The sequence below is a fragment of the Patagioenas fasciata genome, chromosome 17, assembly GCF_037038585.1.
Source record: "Patagioenas fasciata isolate bPatFas1 chromosome 17, bPatFas1.hap1, whole genome shotgun sequence".
In the NCBI taxonomy this organism is placed as follows: domain Eukaryota; kingdom Metazoa; phylum Chordata; class Aves; order Columbiformes; family Columbidae; genus Patagioenas; species Patagioenas fasciata.
In genome coordinates, this window is record NC_092536.1 from 8,548,273 (window position 1) to 8,570,099 (window position 21,827).

Consider the following 21,827-nt stretch of genomic DNA (forward strand, 5'->3'; position numbering starts at 1 on the left):
CTTTCATTTTGGAAGATAGTTTTTGTTTTCAGCTAGAGGGTGGGGAAATGGTCTCATCTAGGGTGAACTGCTAACAGGGTTTGTCAGCTGGAGTAGTTTCTTTCAGTGCTGTATCATGCTGCGAGGGAAGTGTGATAACTTGTAAATGCTGTATGCGCTGTGTGGATTTCGCTCATCTGAGATGAGTCACGCCACTCAAATGCTCATGTAACCGGGACTTCTGGGCTCTTTGGAGGATCAATCTCTGTGAAAAACCTTGAGTATCAACAGGAGATTTCTTTGCATGTGTGCTCAAGTGGGAATCACGCAAGTTGTTTTGAAATAGCTTCATCTTTCTTATAGTCACCGTACCTCCTGCTGCACGCACCTGAAAGCTGGGGGAATGTTGACTCAAGTCTTCAATACAATTGCTTCTCCTTGAAGCCTGTTATGCACAGGATCTGTTACACATAAAGGAAGGATTTGTTCTTGGCAGGGAACCCAAGAGGGAATGAGTTTTCTTATTTTACCATAAGAGCTCAAGTGATGTGGATTAATAATGCATGGAAAGGTTTGTAGTAGTTGATGAGTTGTAACAATTCATATAATATAGCTGTTCAGTGAAATGAAGAGATTCTCTGATTCAAGGGTATGTAATAGGAAGTTTTCTGCCCTATATTGACACTTATGGTCTCTGACACTATGGTGTGCTGCTGGGTACATCAAACTGTGCCCATTAAAACAAACAAGTCATCTTGGGAAGGGGCGAGGGAGGGACAAGTTAGAACTGATCAAGTGGGGTCACTGTTTACATGCTTTATGGGATCCCAAAAGCTCTGTCTGCAATCAGCATTTGTGTTTACTGAAGATGGAAGCTTTTTTTTTCTTTTAGTTCTCTCTTTAATTCTGACTGTTATGGTCTGGAGGGAGGCCATGAGGTGTTCAGGCTGCAATAGCACCTGACTATGTATTTCACAATTCTTGTACCTTTCTATGGCAGCAGAAACAAGCACCAGTGCCCAGCAAGGGAGATGGATTCAGGTTGTCTGAGGGTTGTTTCCATGAAAATTCCTGAAGTGAGGGCAGTGAGATACAGGACCTGGTGTCCTGTCTGTAACTGTAGGTACTCTTTTATGCTTTGAACACCCATTTCCTAGGAGATGCTCTTAACCATGCAAGTCTTTACTTTCATGTAAGACACTTAGGGGATTTAAAACGCACCTTTTGCAGGCTCTGGTATTTCAGGGGTTGCTTATCTTCCTTAGGTGCTCTTCTCCTTTGGGCTTTCCACTGACAAGTGGTGTTAGCGGCTTCTTGGAGGTCAAGCTGAGATACCTTGCAATATGCCTGTGATTAAATATGAGTAATCCTTTCCCTGTTCAGCAAGGTAAGCGCTGCTGTGAATCCTGCTGAGGCTGATGAGAATTAAACATGTGGTGTATTTTCTTAGAACAACATTGTGCACAGGCCTTGATGACTTGATTTGGGGCTCTGTAGGATCCAGTGTTGGTTAAGGTAACCACGGCCCCACTGCAGTGGGTATACGTGTCTACAAGAATATGTGGATATTATGATAATTTGATGGGAAGGTAGTGAGGAGTTGCAGTGATTAGAAATCCAAGTGTATTTCAGTTTGTTTGCCATCTCTGAAAGGATTTATCTGATTTTTGCCATTCTAACTTTAACACAGAGTAGCTGCTCTGCATCTGTAACTGGAATTTTTGTTCCTTACATGTATCTTTCATGTGTCAATTTTGTCCCTTTCCCTGTGCTGGAGGTGGGTGGCCTTAGACTTGACGTGAGACCAGCCTCAATAGACTTGCCTTAGTGACTGTCTTAACTCTGTTCTGAAACCACGTACAGTTCTGGCCTCATCTAGGGCTGAGTTCTGCACTGCAAGTACAAATCTGTTTGCTTTTAATCCTGGCAGAACAAAGGTGCTTCAGTTTCCCACATGGTCTCTCTGCAGACGGTTTAGCCACGAAGCCACAGCTGTCTCACTGTGCTGGAGCTGCGGGGTTTGTGTTCAGGTGAGGCTGGCAGTGGAACCCAGCGGCCTCATTGCTGAGCCTTGTTGAGCAAAAATCATGTCACAAAATGCACAGAGAGCAAGTCTCGACAGGAGTGTGATCTACACACAGCTGGGGCAGATTTATTACACAAAATGTTCCCTCTTGGGAACATGTGCAAGAGAGAGAACACAGCTCCAGAGCTCCCTACTTTCTGTGAGATCCCAAAGGGAAAAGGAAAGAGTTAAAGTTTTTTGACATTCCCATAAATACAGCTGTATTAGTGAATGCCTCTCTTCCTACTTGTGTAGATAAACACACCACTACACTTTTTTGCTTTTGCACAGGCTATTTATTTAGTAGTTGATAACAAATCCCCTCTTAAAAACATAAGCATGATCTGAAACCAGCCCAGGTGTTTGTGTGCTTACTGGCAGTGCTGTGAGACTGTGTTGGTTTCTCATCCGATTACAAGTATTAGGCATTTACATGTGATTAAAACAATGGGAGTTGCCTTGTTTCCCTTTACTTGCTGCTTTATTGATTCGAGCAATGGACATGATAGGAACAAAAATAAGTGTTTAAAGTGCACTCAGACCGGTAAAGGCCAAATTTACCTTTGTCCAAGAGCAGTGAGTGTACTGTTGTGAGAATCCGAGTGACCGAGTATTTTTTAGGGTTGTTTCTACAGCTAGTCCTGGCCTAAATGTGCCTCGGGGGTGTTGCTTGCTGTTGTTGAGAGGGGAGGAGGCGGTGTTAGCCGAGTCCTTGTCTGTCGGGGCTGGCAGTTCCTTGCTGCTCCCATGCCGAGGGTTTTTGCCATAGATTTTGGGGAGCAGGGTTAGTGCGAATCACCGCTTCCACACTGCCGAGGAACAAGCCGCGCTCCGCCGCCCCCCTCCTTTTTTCCCCGTCTCCCCCCGCAGGAGGCCGAGCCCGGGATGCTGCCCCCGCCCCGCCCCTGAGGATGTGACGCCGCCGGGGCCGCCCCTCCGCGGGCGCGGCCCTGAAATACGGCCCGGCCGCCGCCGCCGGGCAGCGCAGGAGCCGCGGCCGCAGCGCGGCCATGCCCGCCCCCGCCGCGCCCCGCAGCCTGGCGGCCGCCGCCCCCGCGGGCAAGGCCAAGCTCACCCACCCTGGCAAGGCCATCCTGGCAGGTAAGCGACCCCCGGACACCGAGCCCGCCCCGCCCCGGGTGGGTTTGCCTGACCGCCGCTGCCAGCGTGGGCATCCGTGTTGGGCGGCGGCTGCCGTGAGCAGTCCCGGGCGCAGCGGCGCCGTCCCCGCAGGTGCCGTGTCCCTGTCACCGCCACCCAACCTGCGGGGATCGCCCGTGCCCAGCCCGCTCGGAGCTGCTCCCGCCGTGCCAGCCCCAGGGTTGTTCAGGAAACCACCCCGCTGCATCCCGGGAGCTGCCCCGCGGCGAACCGGGGTTTGTCTTGGGCAGCAGTAACAGAGCTCCAGCAGCTGTATCCCGAGCTGGGGCGGCGGCTCCCGGGCTCCCGCTGCTCCTGGTCACAGTGTCGCTGTGTGGCTGTTCCGACAACCTGTGGCCTGGCTGGGAAGGTGCCGGAGTGCTCGCTGCAGTAACGCGGTAAACACAGGGCTTGGGGCAGCTGCGTTGTTCAACAGTGCACGTTTTCATGTTAGCAGGAGGGAGTTGAACTGATGAACGAGACAGTAGCAGGGGACCTCCTTATGGACCCTCCGGACACATTAAGGGGGAAAGCTAAAGCGGCAGTGCTCAGGTTGTGCCTGTTCTAGCTGTGTCTCACATGCTGCTTTGATACGGCTCCACCAATGGCTTTCTTGGTCTCTCCTTTGTGTCTCAGCATCAGTCCCTGTGGATCTGGGCATGTTTTCCTTTCCAGTTCTGACCGTTTCCATAGGATCTAAGCAGGCTACAAGTGCAGTAGTAACTGCAGAGTTAATACCCTTCCTTCTACTTGTAGCTGGTTTGAGCTTCAGCTGAATGGAGTCCAAGACAGTTGTAGGCTTGTTAAACTCCTTTGTAGCTATTCATTAGCTCCCTGGTTTCTCCTGCTGCTCTCCGGACAATTCCCAGAGTGGAGATTCACGTCTTGTCTTTGAAATGAGCCATCACAGCCTCCGCACAATTGGCATGTTTAGAGCTTTTGTGTTTTCTAGCTAATTCCCCCACCTACGATTGTGCCTTTGTTCATCTGTCCAACTCTCTGCTCCCAGGGCAGAGCTCCAGCCTCCCATAGAGGGAACGCGGGAGGAGCGAGGTCTGCCTGCCCTCTGGCTGGGCATGGGAACCAAGCCCTGGCTGCTCTGGCTCTGCGGGCCAGCACTGGCCCTGCCTCGGCCATCGGCCTCCCCTCGTGCAGCTCCGGAGAACTGGCTGAGACGGCAGCGCTGCGGGAAGGATGTGAGTGCTGGAGCGTGCAAAGGGTGACAAGGCCTCCGAGGGTCACATCGCCTGGAGGAGTCTGTGCTGCCAGCCAGGCTGCATGGCCAAAGGGCTGGGGCACGAGGAGGAGGCAGAAGGTGCCTTCTCAGTCAAATGAGACCTTCGGTGAGGCCAAGCTCCTCCAGAGTTCTCTGCTCCTTAGGGGTTTCAAGGTTTGTGCTGCCAGCTCTTCAGAGTGGGTCATTAGTTCAGGTCTCTTCCCTTTTATTTAGGGTTTTCTAAATGGGATTTAGTCTAAGTCTAGGATGGGAAGGACAGGCAGCTTGCTCCCCATCCAGTCTTCTGGAGCGAGTCTTTCCCGACTCGCTGCCCACATTCAGTGCATGAGGTTGTCACTGCCTGGGCCAGTGTACCAGGAGACGTTCACAGCCCTTCCGTAGGTCTGTAATCAGGGATCATCAGCTGTAGATAGCTTATCAGCACATTCTGAAGGAGGCTGCAGCAGGCTTGTCCTGCTCTCCTCTGCCAGGAAAGTTGCTGTAGGTGTGCCTGGAAGCTGTTCTGGTGTAAAGGAAGGCATGTGGTGCTTGTGGCCTCTGTCAGGTGCCATGTTGGGCAACACGGCACAAAGCTGCACATGCCCCTGCTTGGAAGGACACTTGTGGGTCTGTGTGAGGCTGCAGAGCTGGAAGAAGGACCCTATTGAGATGCTAGTCTTCTCCTTGCACAAAGCAAATCAGAGTAATTGGTTAACGGGCAGAAGTCCAGCCAAGCCTCTGTGGTATCTAATTGTGTTAGAGAACCGCATAAATGGGAGAAAGCTGCTGTTAACTCCCTGTGTCCTGGTGTGCTCAGCCCTTCAGCCCCTTGCTGGGGACACGCAGTGCCATTTGTGGCTGTCTCTGCTGACTTTAAGGGGTTTACTGGTGCTCTCAAGATTCTCATCTGTCTGCACAACAGGGCTGCGATCACCAAAGCTCAGCCTTCTGGAGAGCTTGTGGTGTTCAAGAAGGACCATTCCTCCTGCGCTGTGCTTCATCTGCCTTGTACCGGTGGAGTTAAATAAACAGCCATCATCCCGTCCTGGGTGCGTATCTGCTCCCAGCCCCTGTGTGTGACTGGGATCCTCGGCCAGGGAGGCGCAGCTCGCTCACACTGCCCAGACCTGAGCAGCTGGGCTGGTTCCCTCTGCACTCACCAATCCTCCCCCAGGACTGGTGGCAGCCTGGGCTGCCTCTTCTGAAGAGATGCAGGTGAAGCTCTGGCTGCTAAGAGCTCTTCTCCTTCAGTTGTCTCAACAGACAAAGTTAAAAATTAATTTGCTAATGGGCTCTTGTTTGTCCAAGCAGCTGTTGTGTGCCAGGGCAGCACTTCACCTTGCTGTGACCACGCAGGCTGTGCCGGGGCTGTGTCCCTGTGTGTGGCCCAAGAACACAAAGCCAGCTGGACTGTTCTGGCTGGTCGGGTGGGTGTTGCTGCCACGACTTGGTCTTGGGGAGCTGCATACAGACTGGGCTTCAGAGAGGGCAGAGCTGAGTGGGTGCGTGTCCCTGCTGCTGTTCAACTCCTAGACCCCTTTGTGAGGGGAAAAGTCTCCCAGGCTCCAAACTGATGGGACGCAGTAGGTTTGGGGGACCTGGCACTGGGTGAGAAGTGATGTGGCTGTAGCACACCAAGGTTTGGTGTGATGTTGTTTAACTTAAACTTGGTTAAAAAACTGATAAATATGTAGGTATAGGCTGAAACAGATACTGTGTGTTTCCATCTCATCTGCCGACTCAGTTACCTGTTGTAAAGCCAGTATAATTTTCTTGTGAACTCATGAGCCGGCTTGAGGACCAGCTTGTGTCTCTTCTGCTGGGTTCTCCTGTTCACAGGCAGACCTGGCAGTCCAGCGGTGTCTCCAGCCTCCCTACAGGTAGCTGTCAGCTTCTGTGCCGTGGTTTCCACACAAACCCTTCAGCACACTGAGCTCCTCTCCCTCTCGCCAGCCTCCTGCAGGGCTGAGTGCTGGGTTTTTGGGCACCACAGAGCTGTTAGGTCAGCTCCAGCCAGCCTGTGGTGGACTATTTAGAGCCTGTCGCAAATGGTCTGTGCTATTTTGCAGGCAAACCCCCGCACCCCTGCCCTCCTCCTGAGAACTTTGCTCCTGGTTAGCAGCGGCCATTTGATGAAAGGCTTTGCCAGCCCTGCCCAGAGTTAAGTACAGTCTTGCTCTGTTTTTAGCCAGCTTTGAAGCCTGGGGTCTGCTCCCTCCCGTGGAGAAGCTCGCAGCTGCCCTGCTCTCTGCACGGTGCCTCTGCTTGCTGCGGGGCTGGTGCACAGTTGCTGTTTGCCTGCACCTAATCCTGGCTGGATGCTGTCCTGCGTGGTGCTTGGTGTGGAAGGAGCTTGCAATGGTCGTGGCTGTTGTTCTGATGTTTGCCACGGACATTGAGCACCACTGGGAAATAGCAGTGATGTGCACCAGGGTCCCAGGAGGAGCGTGGGCAGGAGGGAGGGGGGCCTGCAGGGTAGTGCGTGGAGCACATGGAGCCCAGGATCACATGAGAGACAAAGCAGTAATTAGAGCTTCAGTTTCTTTTTCTTTATCGATCTCTTGATATGATCTTTCTTAGGAAATGCTGTACCTGCAGAGGAGAGGGGTTCAGGGACTGGGTGTGAAAGCTGAGACTTGCTTCTTGCAGAGTAGGGCTCCTTTCCCTCAAGTCAAGCCTACCTGGGTTTCCAGGGCCATTGCCCTCCTGGGAGGGTGGAAGGGAGGAAGGGAGGTTGTGCTTCTGCCAATGGCTGTGGTTCAGCACAGTCCCTGGCTTTTAGGTGGGTCCCTGGTGCTCACAGCAGAGTGGGGCATGTTCCCCCCTTGATGCTGAGCTGGGGGAGCCAGTGGTGGGCTGAACAGGGCTGTGGGGGAGGATTGGTGAGTGCGGAGGGAACCAGTCTTGCCAAGTCTGCTGGCCCTTGGTGCATCGCGCCTGGCTGTGGTTTCCCCTGCGGTTGCCTCCGCTGGCTGTCTCTGCCTGGGGAGCAGGGAAGGAGCATGCTGACCATGACTGTGTCCTTGCCAGCCTGCAAGCCCTTGTGGACTGCAGCTGGTGCGGAAACCTAGAGCAGCCCTGAGTCTTCTGGTGGGAAGAGGCTGTTGGCCCCAGGGCTGGGAAACCACAGCGGGGTGCCCAGCTTCTTTGGTCTGAACAAATTCTGTGTGAGCTGGACTTAACCTTGAACTTCAAAATGTGAGTTTCTGAGCTTTTCGCGTGCCTGACACTCTGCTTGACATTCTGCAGGCAACCATTTTCTCTGGGTTGACGTAAATGATCGGAAGGAACCATCCATCTTCCCGAGACGATGAGCGTCGTGAGCTGACAGCTCAGGGATGTTGCGGCGTCTCTCATCTCTGATGGCCCTGCGCGGTGCATGCCAATGCAGCCTGCCTGCTCCTGCCTGGGCGGTGTGGCCCTGTCCTTGTGCCCCGAGGTCTCAGGTCACATCCTGACAACAGGGGTTGGTTTCTTGCCATATCTTCTTTTTCCCTGCGCTCCAGTGCGCAATACAACCATCATTCCCCTGTGCTGGTGGCCAAGGGACCAGACTAGGGGAAGCTTCAGTCCCAGCAGTGGCTCCTTCACCCAGTTACAGGGCTGTACTGGGGGAATCATTCTACAGCCCTGGGCTCTCATGTCTGGTCCCTGTTGCTTGTCTTCAGAAAGGTTTTTAGGTACTGATAAAGTAGGTGTCTGAAGCAGGATGGCTGGGAGCTGGGTGCGCAGGGCAGCGCCGAGAAAGTGGGTTGTTGAGTTGGGACGGGTGACTTGGCACGTCCCTGAAAGTGGAGTCAGCACCGAAGGCAGGTGATGCTGTGACTGTGACCAAAGGGAATGGCTTTTGCTGTCATACTCACAGCCAAGAAGTTTAAAATGTAGGAATGATTTATTACAATATTAGCCCATCAAGAAGTAAATGCGAAGAGGAGATAAATGAGTGGGTTGTGAAAGGATGGCCTGTTGAAATAGGATGTTTCCAGTAAAATTAGGGACAAATTCCTCCATCCCAGTCCACAGCATTATCTGCAGCGCTGTTTGTACGGGGCTGTTTACCCACCTGATGGCACAGGGCACAGAGAGGCGCATTTCGTGTTTGTCATTCCGTGTATCCCTGCTGAGGGGATCAGACTTTGGCCAGCCTGGCCGTAGCACACTCCCATGACGAAAGCGGCCATGTGTGTATTTACTGATGCACACACTGAAGCCCTGTGCACCCCGCCGGCCTTGTCCCCATCAGATAGGAGACTTTCCAGAGCCCTTGGCCCCAGGGCAGGGGATGGACGCCCTGAGACAGGCTGGCCTCCTGCAGGATGTGTTTTTGCCCTTTTAACCAAAACACTGGGAATCCTTTGGCAATTTGGTTTGGGGGAGCAGCCCTCCCCAATCTCAGTGCTGTATAACACCGTACTCCGCAGAGCAGCCCCGGTGGTGGTTTTCCCCAAGGATGGGGCTGCGGATGGGCGGTGAAGGGCTGTGGGTGGCAGGAGGAGGTGTCTGGGTGAGGACCATTGTGCCAGCCCTGCTGAAAGCTGGGGGAGTGTTGGGAGATTCTGCAGCAAGGTGCCTGCCTGCCCCTGAGCCGGGCTCTGCCCCTGAGCCCATTTCGCAAGATGGCCCGTGGTGGGACGATGTGGGGAGGGTGGAGCCCGTTAAACCCGTTTCACCACTGCAGGCATGGCAGGATTTCTCCACTGCCTTTATCTGGGTTGTTAATGGATGGCTCAAGAGCAGCAGGGATGGCTGCCAGGAGGGTCAGTCCCTCAGCAGAGAACTGGGATGAGCTGGAGGTGGGTGTTTCTGGCTTCCTTTTTTGTAGCACCCTGCTGGTCTTTGATTCTGTTATTATTGTTGATTTCCCCAGCTCTGAAGGCAATTGGCTGATGGGGAGGGGCAGCCGATCCCCTGGTGAGGGTCGGAACCACAAGCACAGCACACAGGAGGCAGCACACTGTGTCTGCAGTGTCTGCTCCATGTCCCGAGTCTCAGCGGCTCAGCTCACCCCATACACCTGCACTTTCTGCAGGTGGGCCGGGTGCCCTCCGAACAGGGGGGAACATGGGGTCAGCTTTTGCTGGTGCTCTGGGGAGGAGCTGGAAGCCTGTTTGTCCATTCCCACCACCCTGAGCCGTGCAGGAAGGGCACGCTCCAGGGGAGGGCTCTGGGAGAGAGACCTCTGCTGCTTTACTTCCAGACCCTTAGGAATAATTTCTCCTGGCCTGAAAGGGTGCTGCGAAATCTGAAGTTAAAAAGAGGTGTTTGTATGGAAATCAGGTGTTCGTGTATCTGTGTGTGTGAAATTGCCATTAAAGTGGAGAGGCTGAAATTACTCTCCAGGTGCCCACTTCTCATCAGAGCTGCACAGAGACCTGCTGCTTTTGCAGGCGCAGGCACTTGCGGGAGTGGCAGAGGGTCAGTGCCACCTCCTGCCCCTCTGCGGCTCCCGGATGGGGCGGTGGGTGCCTGCAGGGCCGCTTGCCTCCGGCTGGGGGTCTGCAGGGGGTGGCAATGCCAGCCCCGGCTGCGCAGCCCCGGTTTGTGTTGGTCCCCAGGGCTCTGCTTGTGTTCTCCACGGTGGCTGTGTCCTCCTGCCCTTGGCACCCACCCTGTCCTGGACACTGGAGCTGGGGTCCCTGGGACAGGCTGGCTGGGGGTGGATGGTGGTGTCCTCAGAAACTGCCTGCTAATGAGGTTTGGGGTCATTAGCTGAACCTGTGTGTGCTGATGCCATCACGTGCCAGCATCCCCCTCTGTCCCCAAACCCTCTTCTCCTCCCTGCCAGCTCCCCAGTGGGGTCTAAGGCTGTGACCATGTCCTCAGATAACTCTGCTTGCCACTCCACAAAGAGGAGCTACGCTTTTTCTGGGAAAACCATGCCAAGTGACTGACAAACAGGTATTTTTCCCTTCTCCCCCCTGGGCTGTGGGGTCAGGGTTGCTGGCAGCTGGGTCCTTGCAGGCTCACTGGAGGCGGGGAGCAATTCCCAGTGCCAGGATTGGGATCCCCCCGCCAGAGACACCTTCTGTGGGGCTGGGCAGAGCGACCTTCCCTGAAGGACGTCCTGTGTGCGCTGGCTCTGCTGCATCCAGCTCGCAGCCGAGAGCCTTGGCTCGGTGGCCAGGCTGCCCCGCTTGCTCTTTCACCTCCCGAGGGCTCACTGCCGGCTGCTCCTGCTGACTCCGTGGTGTTGCAAGAGCTCAAGCTGCTGGTTAAAGTCCGGGTAAACAGGTTGCAAAGCCCTCGGCAGCCCCAGCGAGGGAGGGGGGTTGGAAGGAGCTGCTGTTCGCAGGCAGTGGGGTGATTTGTTGCGTAGAATGAGGTTTCCGCTGGAATAAAACTGTGTCAGGAGAGGACGCTCGGCAGCAGAGCAGGACCTCTGCTGGGCCTCGCCTCCAGAGAGGGAAGGAGCTGCAGGCAGGGGCTGTGCTGCTCTGCCTCTGCCGGCAGAGGAAAACAGGATAAAATTGCCTCAAGTCACAGTGTGTCTGCAGTCCCTGCTGCGTGCCCCTTCCTGTGGGATTTGGGGCAGGGAGGGGACCTGGCAGCACATGTCCCTGAGCAGGACGGGGGGGAAGATCCTCCCCTGGGTGCGTTTCCCTGGGCAGACCTGTTCCCCTGCCCTGGGATGTGTGTGTGCAACTGCCTGAGATGGAGCTGTGCTGTGGCAGAGCAGCCTTTGGGCAGCCCCGTTCCCCAGAGGCGGCCAGTTCTCAAGAGGGGCGTGCTGTCCCTTTGCTGGGGCACTTCACAGGCTCCAGGATGCCTGTGGATGACTTTGCCAGCAGGATGCTGGGCAGAGCCTCCTTGCCTCCTCTGCGTGGGCAAACATCATTAATCCCAGTGGCTGCAGAGGCTGGGGACAGGTTCCAGGAGATGCAGCATCCCTCTCTGTGCCATTTGGTGCTGTGGGCTGGGGTGCTCCTGTACTGGTGCTTGTCTTGAGTGTTTCCCTGCTGTCTGGCTCCTAGAAGTGTTGAGGTAGCAGTTGGTGCTGGGGGACCAAGAGGAAATAAACAATTATGGCTCTTAAAATGTCCAGCACTTGAGGTCTGCAGTGTAGGAGGGAGGGCAGTGGCCTTGGCAGCACCCGGGATTTCTTGTAGCTGTGGTGGCAGCGGGGCTGGTGGCACGCTGGTGTGTAGTGGCACAGAGAGGTACCAGCTGGTGCTGGGCTTTTGGGGACCATTGTACCCAGCTGGAGGATGCTGTTCCTCATAACACTGCTCGCTGGGGACCCAGCGGCTGCTCCTGCAGGAGCTGTTTGGATTTGCAGGAGAAATTACAGTGCTTGGCGAGCCCTGTGCCATGAGACTGGCAGCGTTTGCCATCTCTGACAGACATGCCAAGGACGGGAAAGGGTTGAGGGGGCAGCAGGAGAGCTCTGGGGAACCTGGGGATATGGTGACTGTTCTCCCGTGGTGTCCCAGTGTGAGCTGGCCTGACTGCGACTGCCGCAGCTCCCACCCGCGCTGCTGAAGCACAGATACTGCAGAGGCGTAAGGGCTGTTGGTGGTTGCCCATGGCTGCCTCCTGGGAGGCGCCTGCCTGGCCCGGGCTGAGCAGCTCCAGTCCCTCCCGGGAAGAGGGGGGAAACAAAGAGCTTTTGTGTGCTGTGGCAGAGCTGGGCTGGCCTGGTGCCGGTCCCCAGCGCCCACAGGGCTCGGGTGCTGCCAGGCTGGGCTGGTGGGTCCTGCCCTCGGGATGGGGGACCGGCACTGGGTGCTGTGGTGTCCCTGTCCCCGCAGTGCCTGCGGGAGGAGAGGGGATGCTCATGGAGCATGGGGCTGGGCTTTCCCGTCGTCCTGGGCTGTGCTGGGTGCTTAAAAGGCTCCGTGCAGACAAGTGCAGCCCCCTGCTTCTGTGCCTGGGGGAGACAAGCCAGGACGAGGCTGTTGTACAGTGGGTGCTGCCCCGCTGCAGCAGGGAGTGCAGCCAGGCTTCTTGCCTTTCCCTCCAGAAGGACATGGCAGAGAGAAGGCAGTGGTGTCCTGGGGGATGGCAGCCTGCCCTCTGGGATGTCCCCACACTGGTCAGGTGGTTTCGCTGGTGGCACTCTGCAGGGGAAAGCTGGAGGCAGTGCCAGAGGGCTAAAGGGTCTCTCTTGTAGATTTGGAAGCCGTACAAAAGAAATAAGACTTTGTGAGAAACCTCAGTGGTCGAAAGAGCTGGGAATACTTGCTGCTGTCACGAGAAGCAGCTGTGGGCTGGGGTGTCCCCTATCAGGGTCCCCTCACAGGGTACTTTGGTGGGTGCTGATAAGCCGAGCTGTGCTCTGCCGTGTTGTGCTGTGGCTGCACTTTGCCTCAGAGCAGGATAACCTGCTGCTGCACCCTGCCCCTGCACTGGCCCTGCTTGCAGTGGCAGCGTGTCCCTCCTCTGGGGACACCAGCATGTTCCCGCGCTGGTGTGGGGTTGTGCCAGCGAGGCTGCGTGCTGGGGGTGGCTGTGGCAGGAGCCACAGTGCTGCTGAGTCACGCTGGGATGTGGCTGGGCTGGTGGAGGTGCGATGGGAGACCTGTCCCTGACTGGGAACTGGCAGCCGACCTGACCCTGTGCCAGGCTGTGTCCCGCAAGACTGGGTCCTGAGTCGCCCTCCCCAGGCGAGGAGCCAGGAGGCCTTTGGGGGCTGCTGTGGTGGGTGCCCAGCCCCAGCGGCAGCGCCCGGGGCTCCCGGCACTGCACAGTGCAGTGCCTGGTCCCTGGCAGCGTCTTTGCCTCAGTGCTGGCTCCTGGCTTGGGATGCAGCGGGGTTTGGCCCTGTGAGACATGGGGGAGCCTGGCTCGGGCCCGCGCTTCCTCCAGCACTGGCACAAAGAGCTCCCACTGCGCTTCGATGCAGGGAACCGCGTTGTGCAGCCATTCTCTGGCTGGCTGGGGCTCAGCCTGGCTCCCCTGGACCCACAGCCCAGTGGGATCAGCTCTGCTGCCCCAGGGCAGCTCATGGCAGGGCTGACTGTGGCACTTCAGCCACACCAAGGGGAGCCAGACTCCTGAGAGCCGGCATTGCTTGATGCCGGGGTGTTGATGTGTCCCCAGGTTGTGGTGGGAAAGGCTTCAGCCAGTGTAATCAGCGCCCAGCAGTCGCCACTGCCTGAGCTCTGGGCAGCTGGATGGGCTTGATGATAATTGCACTTCATGCTGGCACGGCTGGGTCAGCAAATGGGCTCCTGCTGGTGACGGAGGAGCAGTACCAGGGCTTTTTCAGCTCTGTGGGGCTCTACTGGGTTTATAAATCCCTGTGCTGGCACCTCACCTGGGGGGTGTAGGGTTCTGGAGGGAGAGAGGTGCCTTTGAGGGGTAAATAATGCAGAAACCACCATGTGTACAGTGTTTTGGCTGGTTTTCCCACCCCTTTTGCCAACCTCCTTGCCAGCTCTTGCCGTGGCCAGGCAGCAATGCCAGGTTGGCTTGGGGCCCTGCTGCTGTGTGAAGTCCCCAGGCAAGGACAGGGACACCTCGTCCCAGCCCAGACCTGGCTGTCAGAGGTCTCAGGCTCAGCCATCACGGAGCTGGCGGCAGCCACGTGGTGCTGGACGGGCATGGTGCTGCTCCCAGCCCCAGTGTCCCCCCTGTCCCCCCACAGGTGGCCTGGCTGGAGGGATTGAGATCTGCATCACATTCCCCACCGAGTATGTGAAGACGCAGCTGCAGCTGGACGAGAAGGCAAACCCTCCTCGCTACAAGGGCATCGGTGAGCCTGTGCCTGCTGCTGCCCCAACCCACTGGCCGGATCCGGGGGTTACCGGGGGCCTGGCTGGCGCTGGGGGGAGCGGTGTTTGGTGGGGGCAGCGCGGTGGCCCTGGCGTGGCGGGTGACGGCGGTGCCGCTGTGCTCTGGTGCAGGGGATTGTGTGAAGCAGACTGTCCGTGACCATGGCATCCGGGGGCTGTACCGGGGGCTCAGCTCGCTGGTGTACGGCTCCATCCCCAAGGCCGCCGTCAGGTAGGTGTCCCCCATGGCGTGGGGTGAGCATGGGGGGACCCCGGGTGGCAGCAAGTGTGGGGGTGGGTTTGGCCTCGACGTCCCCAGCGGCACTTTGCCGAATCAGGTGTTTTCCCGCACTGGGAAGGTGGGTGGCTGCCAGGGACAGACCCAGAGCGGGGGATGACCCCTGGCCGGGTGCCTGGGGGTTGGCACGGCGGCTCCTCCGCAGGTTTGGGATGTTCGAGTTCCTCAGCAACCAGATGAGAGACGAGCAGGGGCGGCTGGACAGCACGCGGGGCCTCGTCTGCGGGCTGGGCGCCGGCGTGGCCGAGGCCGTGGTGGTGGTCTGCCCCATGGAGACCATAAAGGTGGGTGGGAGGTGCTGGTGTCCCTGCCCTGGCACCCCTCCCTGGGACGGGGCGGGATGCTCGACTTTTGGGGAGCAGCTCTCCAGGGAGCCAAGGGCCACCTGGGTTTGTTTGGGCTGGTTTTGTAGGGGAAGAGCTGAGGCTGGAAAGCCCCATGGAGAGGTCAAATCCAGCAGCTGTAGCCCCTTCCCCACTCCAGGGAGGAGCCCCCCACCCAGGAACCATCCTGTCCCCATTTCTGGGCCGTAAAACCTGTGCAGGGGTGGTTCCCCAGGTTTTGCTCTGCAAAACACGCCACTGGCCGTGAGCGCAGGCTTCACCGTGACCGCACCCCACATTGCCTGGCCCCGTGGGTCAGCTCAGCTCTTGGGACCGTCCCCAGGGCAAGGCAAGAGGCGTCTGGCAGCTCTTTGGGGCTGTTGCATCCCCCCTCACCTCAGCCAGGACGAGCGTGTCATCTCCCCACAGGTGAAGTTTATCCATGACCAGTGCTCCCCCAAGCCCAAATACCGTGGCTTCTTCCACGGCGTCCGGGAGATCGTTCGGGAACAGGGTGAGTCCTGGGGAGTCAATGTCCGGTTCCCCCGCAGTGCTTCCATGTGGAGGGGCTGGGAGTGGGTGCAGGCTGGGACCAGCTGCCTGGGGAGGTTTTTCTGTGCCCGGGTGAGGCTGGTGCTGCCCTCCAACGCCTTCTCTTGCTGCAGGACTAAAGGGGACCTACCAGGGCTTAACTGCAACCGTCCTCAAGCAAGGATCGAACCAGGCCATCCGCTTCTTCGTCATGACCTCCCTGAAGAACTGGTACAAAGGTACGGTGTCACCATCCCCCAGGCACCCTGGCTGCACTGTTGGCTCCCTGAGTCCATCCTTGGGAGCCAAGCTTGGGCTTTCCACCAGCATATCCTCTGCTTCTCGTGGCTCAGCCTCTCATGATAGAGCGAGGTGAAAGCCAGGATAAGAGGACCTCAGCTTGAGAGGCTGAAGTGTCCTAGTGCTGAAGCATCATCTCCGCTCCCACCCTGGGCTTCCGAGTGCTGTGTGGGCTCTGGGATACTGGTGCCACTGGACAGTCCCCTCTAAATGCCCTGGCCCCCCAGCACAGCACCGACCCTGACCATGAGCAGCCAGACCTGAGACCTTCTTTGTGGGCTCCCTCGGGGATGTTGTGCTTCATCCCCCACCACCACTCTGCCCTCAACCTCTCCTCCTTCCCAGGGGATGATCCCAACAAAGTCATCAACCCCTTCGTCACGGGGGTGTTTGGAGCCCTTGCCGGAGCTGCAAGTGTCTTCGGCAACACCCCCTTGGACGTGGTGAAGACCAGGATGCAGGTACAGCACCGGGATATAGTGTGGGGCTGCTCTGCCTGCAGCAGGCTGGGGTCACAGGCCGTCCAGGGGCTGTTTTGTGCAGCCCCAGGGGCAGGGGCACAATGCTCCTGAAGTTTGGGAGATGCCTGGGGATGCTGCACCCTTGCAGCTGGGCTGTGGAGGTGCTGGGTAGTGTTTGCACGGGGGTGGGTGCATCCCTGCTGGTTTGGTGGCCCGCAGCAGGGCATGGGGACTGATTCCTCCTGACGCACCCCCAGCTCCCTGCCTCCCCCCCAAAACCACCCTGGATGTGCCTCTGACCCAGCTTTTCCCATCCGGCAGGGGCTGGAAGCGCACAAGTACAAGAGCACCTGGGACTGCGCCTACCAGATCATGAAATACGAAGGGCCCCTGGCGTAAGTCCTGCGGTGGGGGTGAGCAAAGTGGGGCACAGAGTGGGGCCGGTGGAGAGGATGGGCGGGGAAGGGACTGCGAGGGCCCCCAGCCCCACGGCTCCCCTCTGTCCCTGGCAGGTTTTACAAGGGCACGGTGCCTCGCCTGGGCCGCGTCTGCCTCGATGTGGCCATCGTCTTCGTCATCTACGACGAGGTGGTCAAGTTCCTCAACAAGGTGTGGAAAACGGACTGAGGGGGCCGGCCAGGGCGGTCCCCCCTCCCTCGCCCCACGGGGTGCAGCTGGAGAGCCGTGACCAAGCCCACAGCTGCCCGCCGGCGCTGCCCGGGGCCAGGTCTGCCCCATGCCCACACCCTCCCCCAAACCCGGCCACCTTCATGTTTAGGAACAGGTTCTGGAGCAGGTTTAGTTATCAGTTGTGTGCTGAAAAGAGCGGTGAGGGAGCCATATCCCATCACCCAGACCCCCAGCACCCCGGTTATACCCGCCCCGATTCCCTGATGACACTTCCCCATGGTCCTGCATCACCTGTAAGGTTATCCAGGGTGAGGTGTCACTGGGGACAATGGCCCAGTTCCCCCACGGCCTCCAGCAGCCCGAAGCTGCCGGCTGCCAGGGGGCCAGCACTTTTTGGGGGTGCTGAGAGCCCCCTGGAGTCTTTGGGGTACAATGGCCAAGCTGTGCATCAGGCATTGCAGCTGGCAGAGGCTCCTGGAGCTGACACTGCCAGCTCAGAGCAATGCTCTGGGTCGCACAGCAGCACTGGGGGGGCCTGCCAGCCCTGCACCCCCCGGGACGGGAAGGCAGTGACCCACTGGTGCGGCCCCAGGCTCCCTCCTCCCTGCTGGCACTGGGCCCTGGGGTCCAGCCTCCCAGCCCCGGTTCCCACTCACCCCAGACTGCTGAGCAGTTGCTGCCCAAAATCGCATGTGCAGCCAGGCCTTCAGTTCTCTTGCTGTGCGGCCGGGGTTGGGGTGAGCCAGGTGCCCCCAGCACTTGCCATTTACAGTTGAGACATGTTCACAAGCCGGGGCGGGGAGGCACAGCTCCATGCCACAGACTTGGTCCCTTGGCCGGGGGAGCAAACCCCTTCTTCTGCCACATTCCCGCCATCTGCCCTCTTGCTGCAGCCCCGTAGGTAATCCCGTAGCTTTCGGAGCTTCACGCTGACCCACTAACACCCGTGGCCATGGGACCGGAGCCCTGCCCTGCCCCACACCAGGCATGGCCATGCCAGATTTGTGCCAAACTTCCTGTGAAGGAGCCGGGGGGTTGTGGGAGTTGGGGCTCGCCCTGTCCCTCCTCCCTCCTGTCCTCAGTGACAAATGCAGCCTTAATGCAGGAGGGCGAAGGAGGAGAAGTAAAGCCTGGGCACGGTTTACCTGCGGCTTTCTGCTCTGAAGCCAGTTGAGGGTTGGGTTTATGTTTTTTTTTATTGTTATTCTGTTTTACATTCGCAATTTGAATAAAGTCAGTCTGGCTTTAGCAGCTGTGTTGGTGTCAGGGCTGTGCTGAGTGGGCAGCGATCAGCTCCTGCGGCACGGGTGTGGATTGGTGGTGGGGTCCCTCTTTGCACCCCTGTCTTGCTGCCCTCCAAGTCCGAGCCAGTGCTCCTGGAGAGTGTCAACATCAGCCCAGCAGTGCCTGTTCACAGCTGCTTCAGCAGCTCCAGGGTCGTATTGTCCTATGCACAGCGTTTTATTAACCATCCTGGTTAATTTTATTAACTCCGCCCAGACCATGGAGCAAAGAGCTGGGATGGCAAGGGGCAGTGGAGCAGAAGGGAACGGGCTTTGTCCCCCGCCCAGCCCCGGGGCGGTGCGGCTGGGGCTCCTGGCACAGCCCTCGCTCCTCACCCAGCGCTCGCCGTCCTGTTGGGAAAGCCATCCCGTGGGGCTCACGGGGTCCGGCAGCATGCACGGGCTGCTGCTCTGTGGGGGCTGGCTGCTGGCCACCGGCTACCTGGTGGGTGCCGCGGGCGGGTGCTGGCAGCGGTGCTGCCCGGGCAGGAACAACGCCTGCTGGGCCCCGGGCACCCACCGGGCTCGCTGCTACTGCGACTCGTACTGCCAGAGGACAGGCGACTGCTGCGAGGACTACCGTGCTGCGTGCCGCCGTGCCGGTGAGTGCTGGCTGGGGTGGCACTGGCTGGGCCCCGTGCCCTGGGGCTGGGGACGCCAGCCTGAGCTGATACTTTTGGTGGTGGGTTTTTGCCTTTCTCTGTTAGTCCTGTACTTTGAGCAGTTATAGGATGCATCTGGGGATGCTGGCTGTGGAGAAATATTGCGATTTTCTACTTTTTTCATACTAAAGTCTGATTGTTCCCAGTGTAGTAAGAGAGACCATGGGCTCTGGTCTGCAACAGAGAGTAGCAGGTTGATGGTGACACTGTCCTTGCAAGCCTCAGAGCCATCGGTGTGGGTCCTGGGTGGGATGAGCCCCTCATCGCCACTGGCACGGGCGGTGCCTTGCACGGGGACATGGTAACTGGGTTTGACAAACAGGGACAGTGGATTTGGGAGGTGCAGAGCCAGCCCACCCTCAGGCGGGCGCCGGTGGCAGCTCCCGGACAATTGCAGCAGTCAGCCCTCCCTAATCTCCAGGGAGATTAGCGGGGTCCCAGCTCAGCGCAATGCAGCGGCATGGGGATCAAGGCCTGCGGAAGCCGACCACAATGCCACTGTGCTGGTGGGGGCTGCAGGGGTCACCCTGGTCCTTCATCCCCTCTCCTCTCCCCTGTGCTGCACCTCCCCTGCTCTCTTCCCATCCTTCACGCCACTGAGGCTCTTTCCCCTCTCTGTCCCCCCGGCAGCAGTGAGCTGCGTGGTGGGGCCCTGGGGGCCGTGGAGCGGGTGCAGCTCCCCATGCGGGGTGGGCAGCAGGGCCCGCAGCCGCCAGGTCACCGTCCCGCCGCGGCACGGAGGGGAGCCCTGTCCTGACCTCAAGCAGCGCCGTGGCTGCCTGGGGGAGCATCCGACCTGTGGGACAGCCAGAGGTAACGGGGGTCCTGTGGGGATGTCCACCTCCCTTCTGCGTGACCATCCCCACTGCCCAGCCTGGAGTGGCTTTAACCATCCGTGTCCCCCACCCTGGCTGCTTTTCTGCCAGAAGTGGCCAAGATATTACCTGACTCCTTCAGCCAGGACTTCAGGGATCCCTGGCGGAGAACCGAGCTGCTGCTGCACGAGGAGCCGTCCAGGTAGGTGTGGGGCTGTGGCCCCTCTGCACTCCCCTCCCCAAAGCTGTGACCCCTCTGTACCTCCCCTCTGCAGCCATGACCCCTTTGCACTCCCATACAAAACCATGGCCCCCTTGTACTGCTTCCTACACCCAGGACTGCTTCCTACACTCATGGCCCCTTTTCACCCCCCACAAAACTATGGCACCTTTACACCCCCTCCTTTAGAGCTGTGGCCCCTTTGCACCCCCCTAGAGCCATTACCCTTCCCACCACCAAACCATGATCCCTTTGCAACCCCCTAAAGCTATGCATCTCTTGCTCCCACCAGACCCACAGACCCCTGCACAAAGCCACGGCCCCTTTGCACCCCTCTCTCCAAAAGCCATTATCCTTTCCCCTTTGCACCCCTCTAAAACTGTGACCCCTCTGCACCCCACTAGAGCACCGCATTACCCTTCTCAACCCCAGCCATGGCAACTTTGCACCCTCAAACCCATGTCTGCCTTATATCCCCCATCCATCAAGAAAACAGCACAATGTCTACCCACCCTCCAACCACCATTTTCTCCTTTTTCCCCCTATTTTCCCATTTTTCTTCACCTCCTCCCCAGCTCCCCCCTCCCCAGCTACTGCGGCTATTTCCGCCTGACGCAGGTAGGGCCCCCCTGCCGCGGGCAGGCCTGGACCCGCCACCTGCACCGGGACAGGCGGGTGTGCGTCGAGTGCCGGGGGGACACATCCCACCGCCGTCCCCATTGCACCGGGCACGGGCTGCAAGGAGCCAGGTAGGTGGTAATCTGGGGGGGGAACATGTCCCCCCCATGGAGGAGCATCTTGCTGTGCCCTGAAGCCATCCTCCTTTTATATTCTTAATTATAAATATATTTACGTATAATACTAATGTTATATTATAATATGCTATAACATTATGTCATATGTTGTAAGATAAATCAATCATATGTACTATAAATTGCTAATAGAGAATATAAAAATGAATATATAGAATATTTCAGTTGAAAGGGACCTACAATGATCATCTAGTCCAACTGCCAATATGTATTATTATATATAAAACTATAAGTAACTTTAAAAAAATGTATTGTTATTAATTAATTAATATTATTTTAATTATTATATGTTTAATTAATAAAAGCACTCCATCTTTCACCGGCTTTCCCTTCCAGGACATTCTGGGTGGCCGCCTCCGTGGCGGGGTGTCAGGGCTCGTGGGTGCAGGAGGGGCTGCAGGAGGGCTGTGTCTGCTCCCCGCCAGCCCTCATCTTCGTGTAGCATCCCCCTGGGAAGGTGGGCTGAGTCCTCCATGTCACTGCTCCTTGCTGGGAAGGGGGCGAATGCAATAAAAACCTGGTGTCTTTTATAATTTCACCCTTCTGCAGGCTTGCTGCTCGCCCTTGGAGCTGACCCCCCCGTTTTTCGTTAAGTATTTTGTTGAAGAATGGGAAGAAAACCCTGCTTATAAAGACTAAAAATAGGGGTATTCCTAAAGTATAGTGGTTCATGGTGGAAGAAGATCATGCTAAGGTTAAACCTGGGTGAGAAGATGATGTGGCAGTGACATGGGAGGACAATACAATGATGTCACACTCAGCCATGACATCATGCCGTGTGAGGAGGGTGGAGGTGGCATCCTCCCTCTGTGTGTTCAGGCCAGCCTGACTGCAGTGAGGCGTTGGGTGAGCCATGAACGGTGGCTGGGCTGTGTGCTGTGGTTTGCAGAGGGAAATTAAATGTGGGCACTCAAAGTCTGCGCGTGGGCAATGACACCAGTGGCTGATACCAGCATATTTTTGTACCGGCTGCTCTTGGGCATCAAGATGTCCTTGCAGAGGCTGAACTCCCTCAGGAGAGGAATTTCTCCTCCTCAGAGAACCTGTGCTTTGGCTTTGCTGTGCTCATGCTGCCCCTGCAGCGGGTGAGGTTGAGGATGGATCGGGGTGCTCTCACACTAAAAACTGTGCTGTCCCGCCCAGACAAGCTGGGGCTGCAGCACTGCTTTGGGGTCAGCAATACTGAATGTCCCTGGGGTGCAGGGCGGGGTGTTTGTGGGGTTGTTTTTGCTTCAGGGTTTGAACCTCCCTGGCTGAGCTGGTGGCTGTTGCTCGTTTTCTGCCCCACGATGCATTCGGACCCCTGTTGCCTCCCCCTGTCGCAGCCTCCCCCTCTCCTGCTGCCCCTCCTGGGCATGGAAATTAAAAGGCTTCAACAC

General features: G+C 57.5%; 2 protein-coding genes across 3 annotated transcripts; both read left to right on the plus strand.

The window, feature by feature from the left end:
• The first annotated feature begins 2,996 nt into the window (after nt 1–2,996).
• SLC25A1 (solute carrier family 25 member 1) lies at nt 2,997–17,904 on the plus strand. Its single transcript, XM_065851615.2, has 9 exons — nt 2,997–3,145; nt 13,987–14,094; nt 14,246–14,345; nt 14,557–14,695; nt 15,164–15,248; nt 15,400–15,504; nt 15,911–16,026; nt 16,348–16,421; nt 16,539–17,904. The coding sequence occupies exons 1-9, from the start codon at nt 3,055–3,057 to the stop codon at nt 16,651–16,653; spliced, it is 933 nt and encodes a 310-aa protein (XP_065707687.1). The 5' UTR covers nt 2,997–3,054; the 3' UTR covers nt 16,654–17,904.
• Nucleotides 17,905–17,988: 84 nt separating this feature from the next.
• LOC136109336 (somatomedin-B and thrombospondin type-1 domain-containing protein-like) lies at nt 17,989–21,811 on the plus strand. Of its 2 annotated transcripts, XM_065851923.2 has the most exons (6): nt 17,989–18,541; nt 19,232–19,414; nt 19,528–19,618; nt 20,212–20,385; nt 20,785–20,905; nt 20,998–21,811. In XM_065851923.2, exons 1-5 carry the CDS (start codon nt 18,106–18,108, stop codon nt 20,888–20,890), a joined length of 990 nt encoding a protein of 329 aa, XP_065707995.2. In that variant the 5' UTR covers nt 17,989–18,105; the 3' UTR covers nt 20,891–20,905; nt 20,998–21,811. The 2 variants fall into 2 exon arrangements, with proteins under 2 accessions (XP_065707995.2, XP_071672291.1); XM_071816190.1 differs by having other exon boundaries at nt 20,785–21,811.
• Nucleotides 21,812–21,827: the final 16 nt, after the last annotated feature.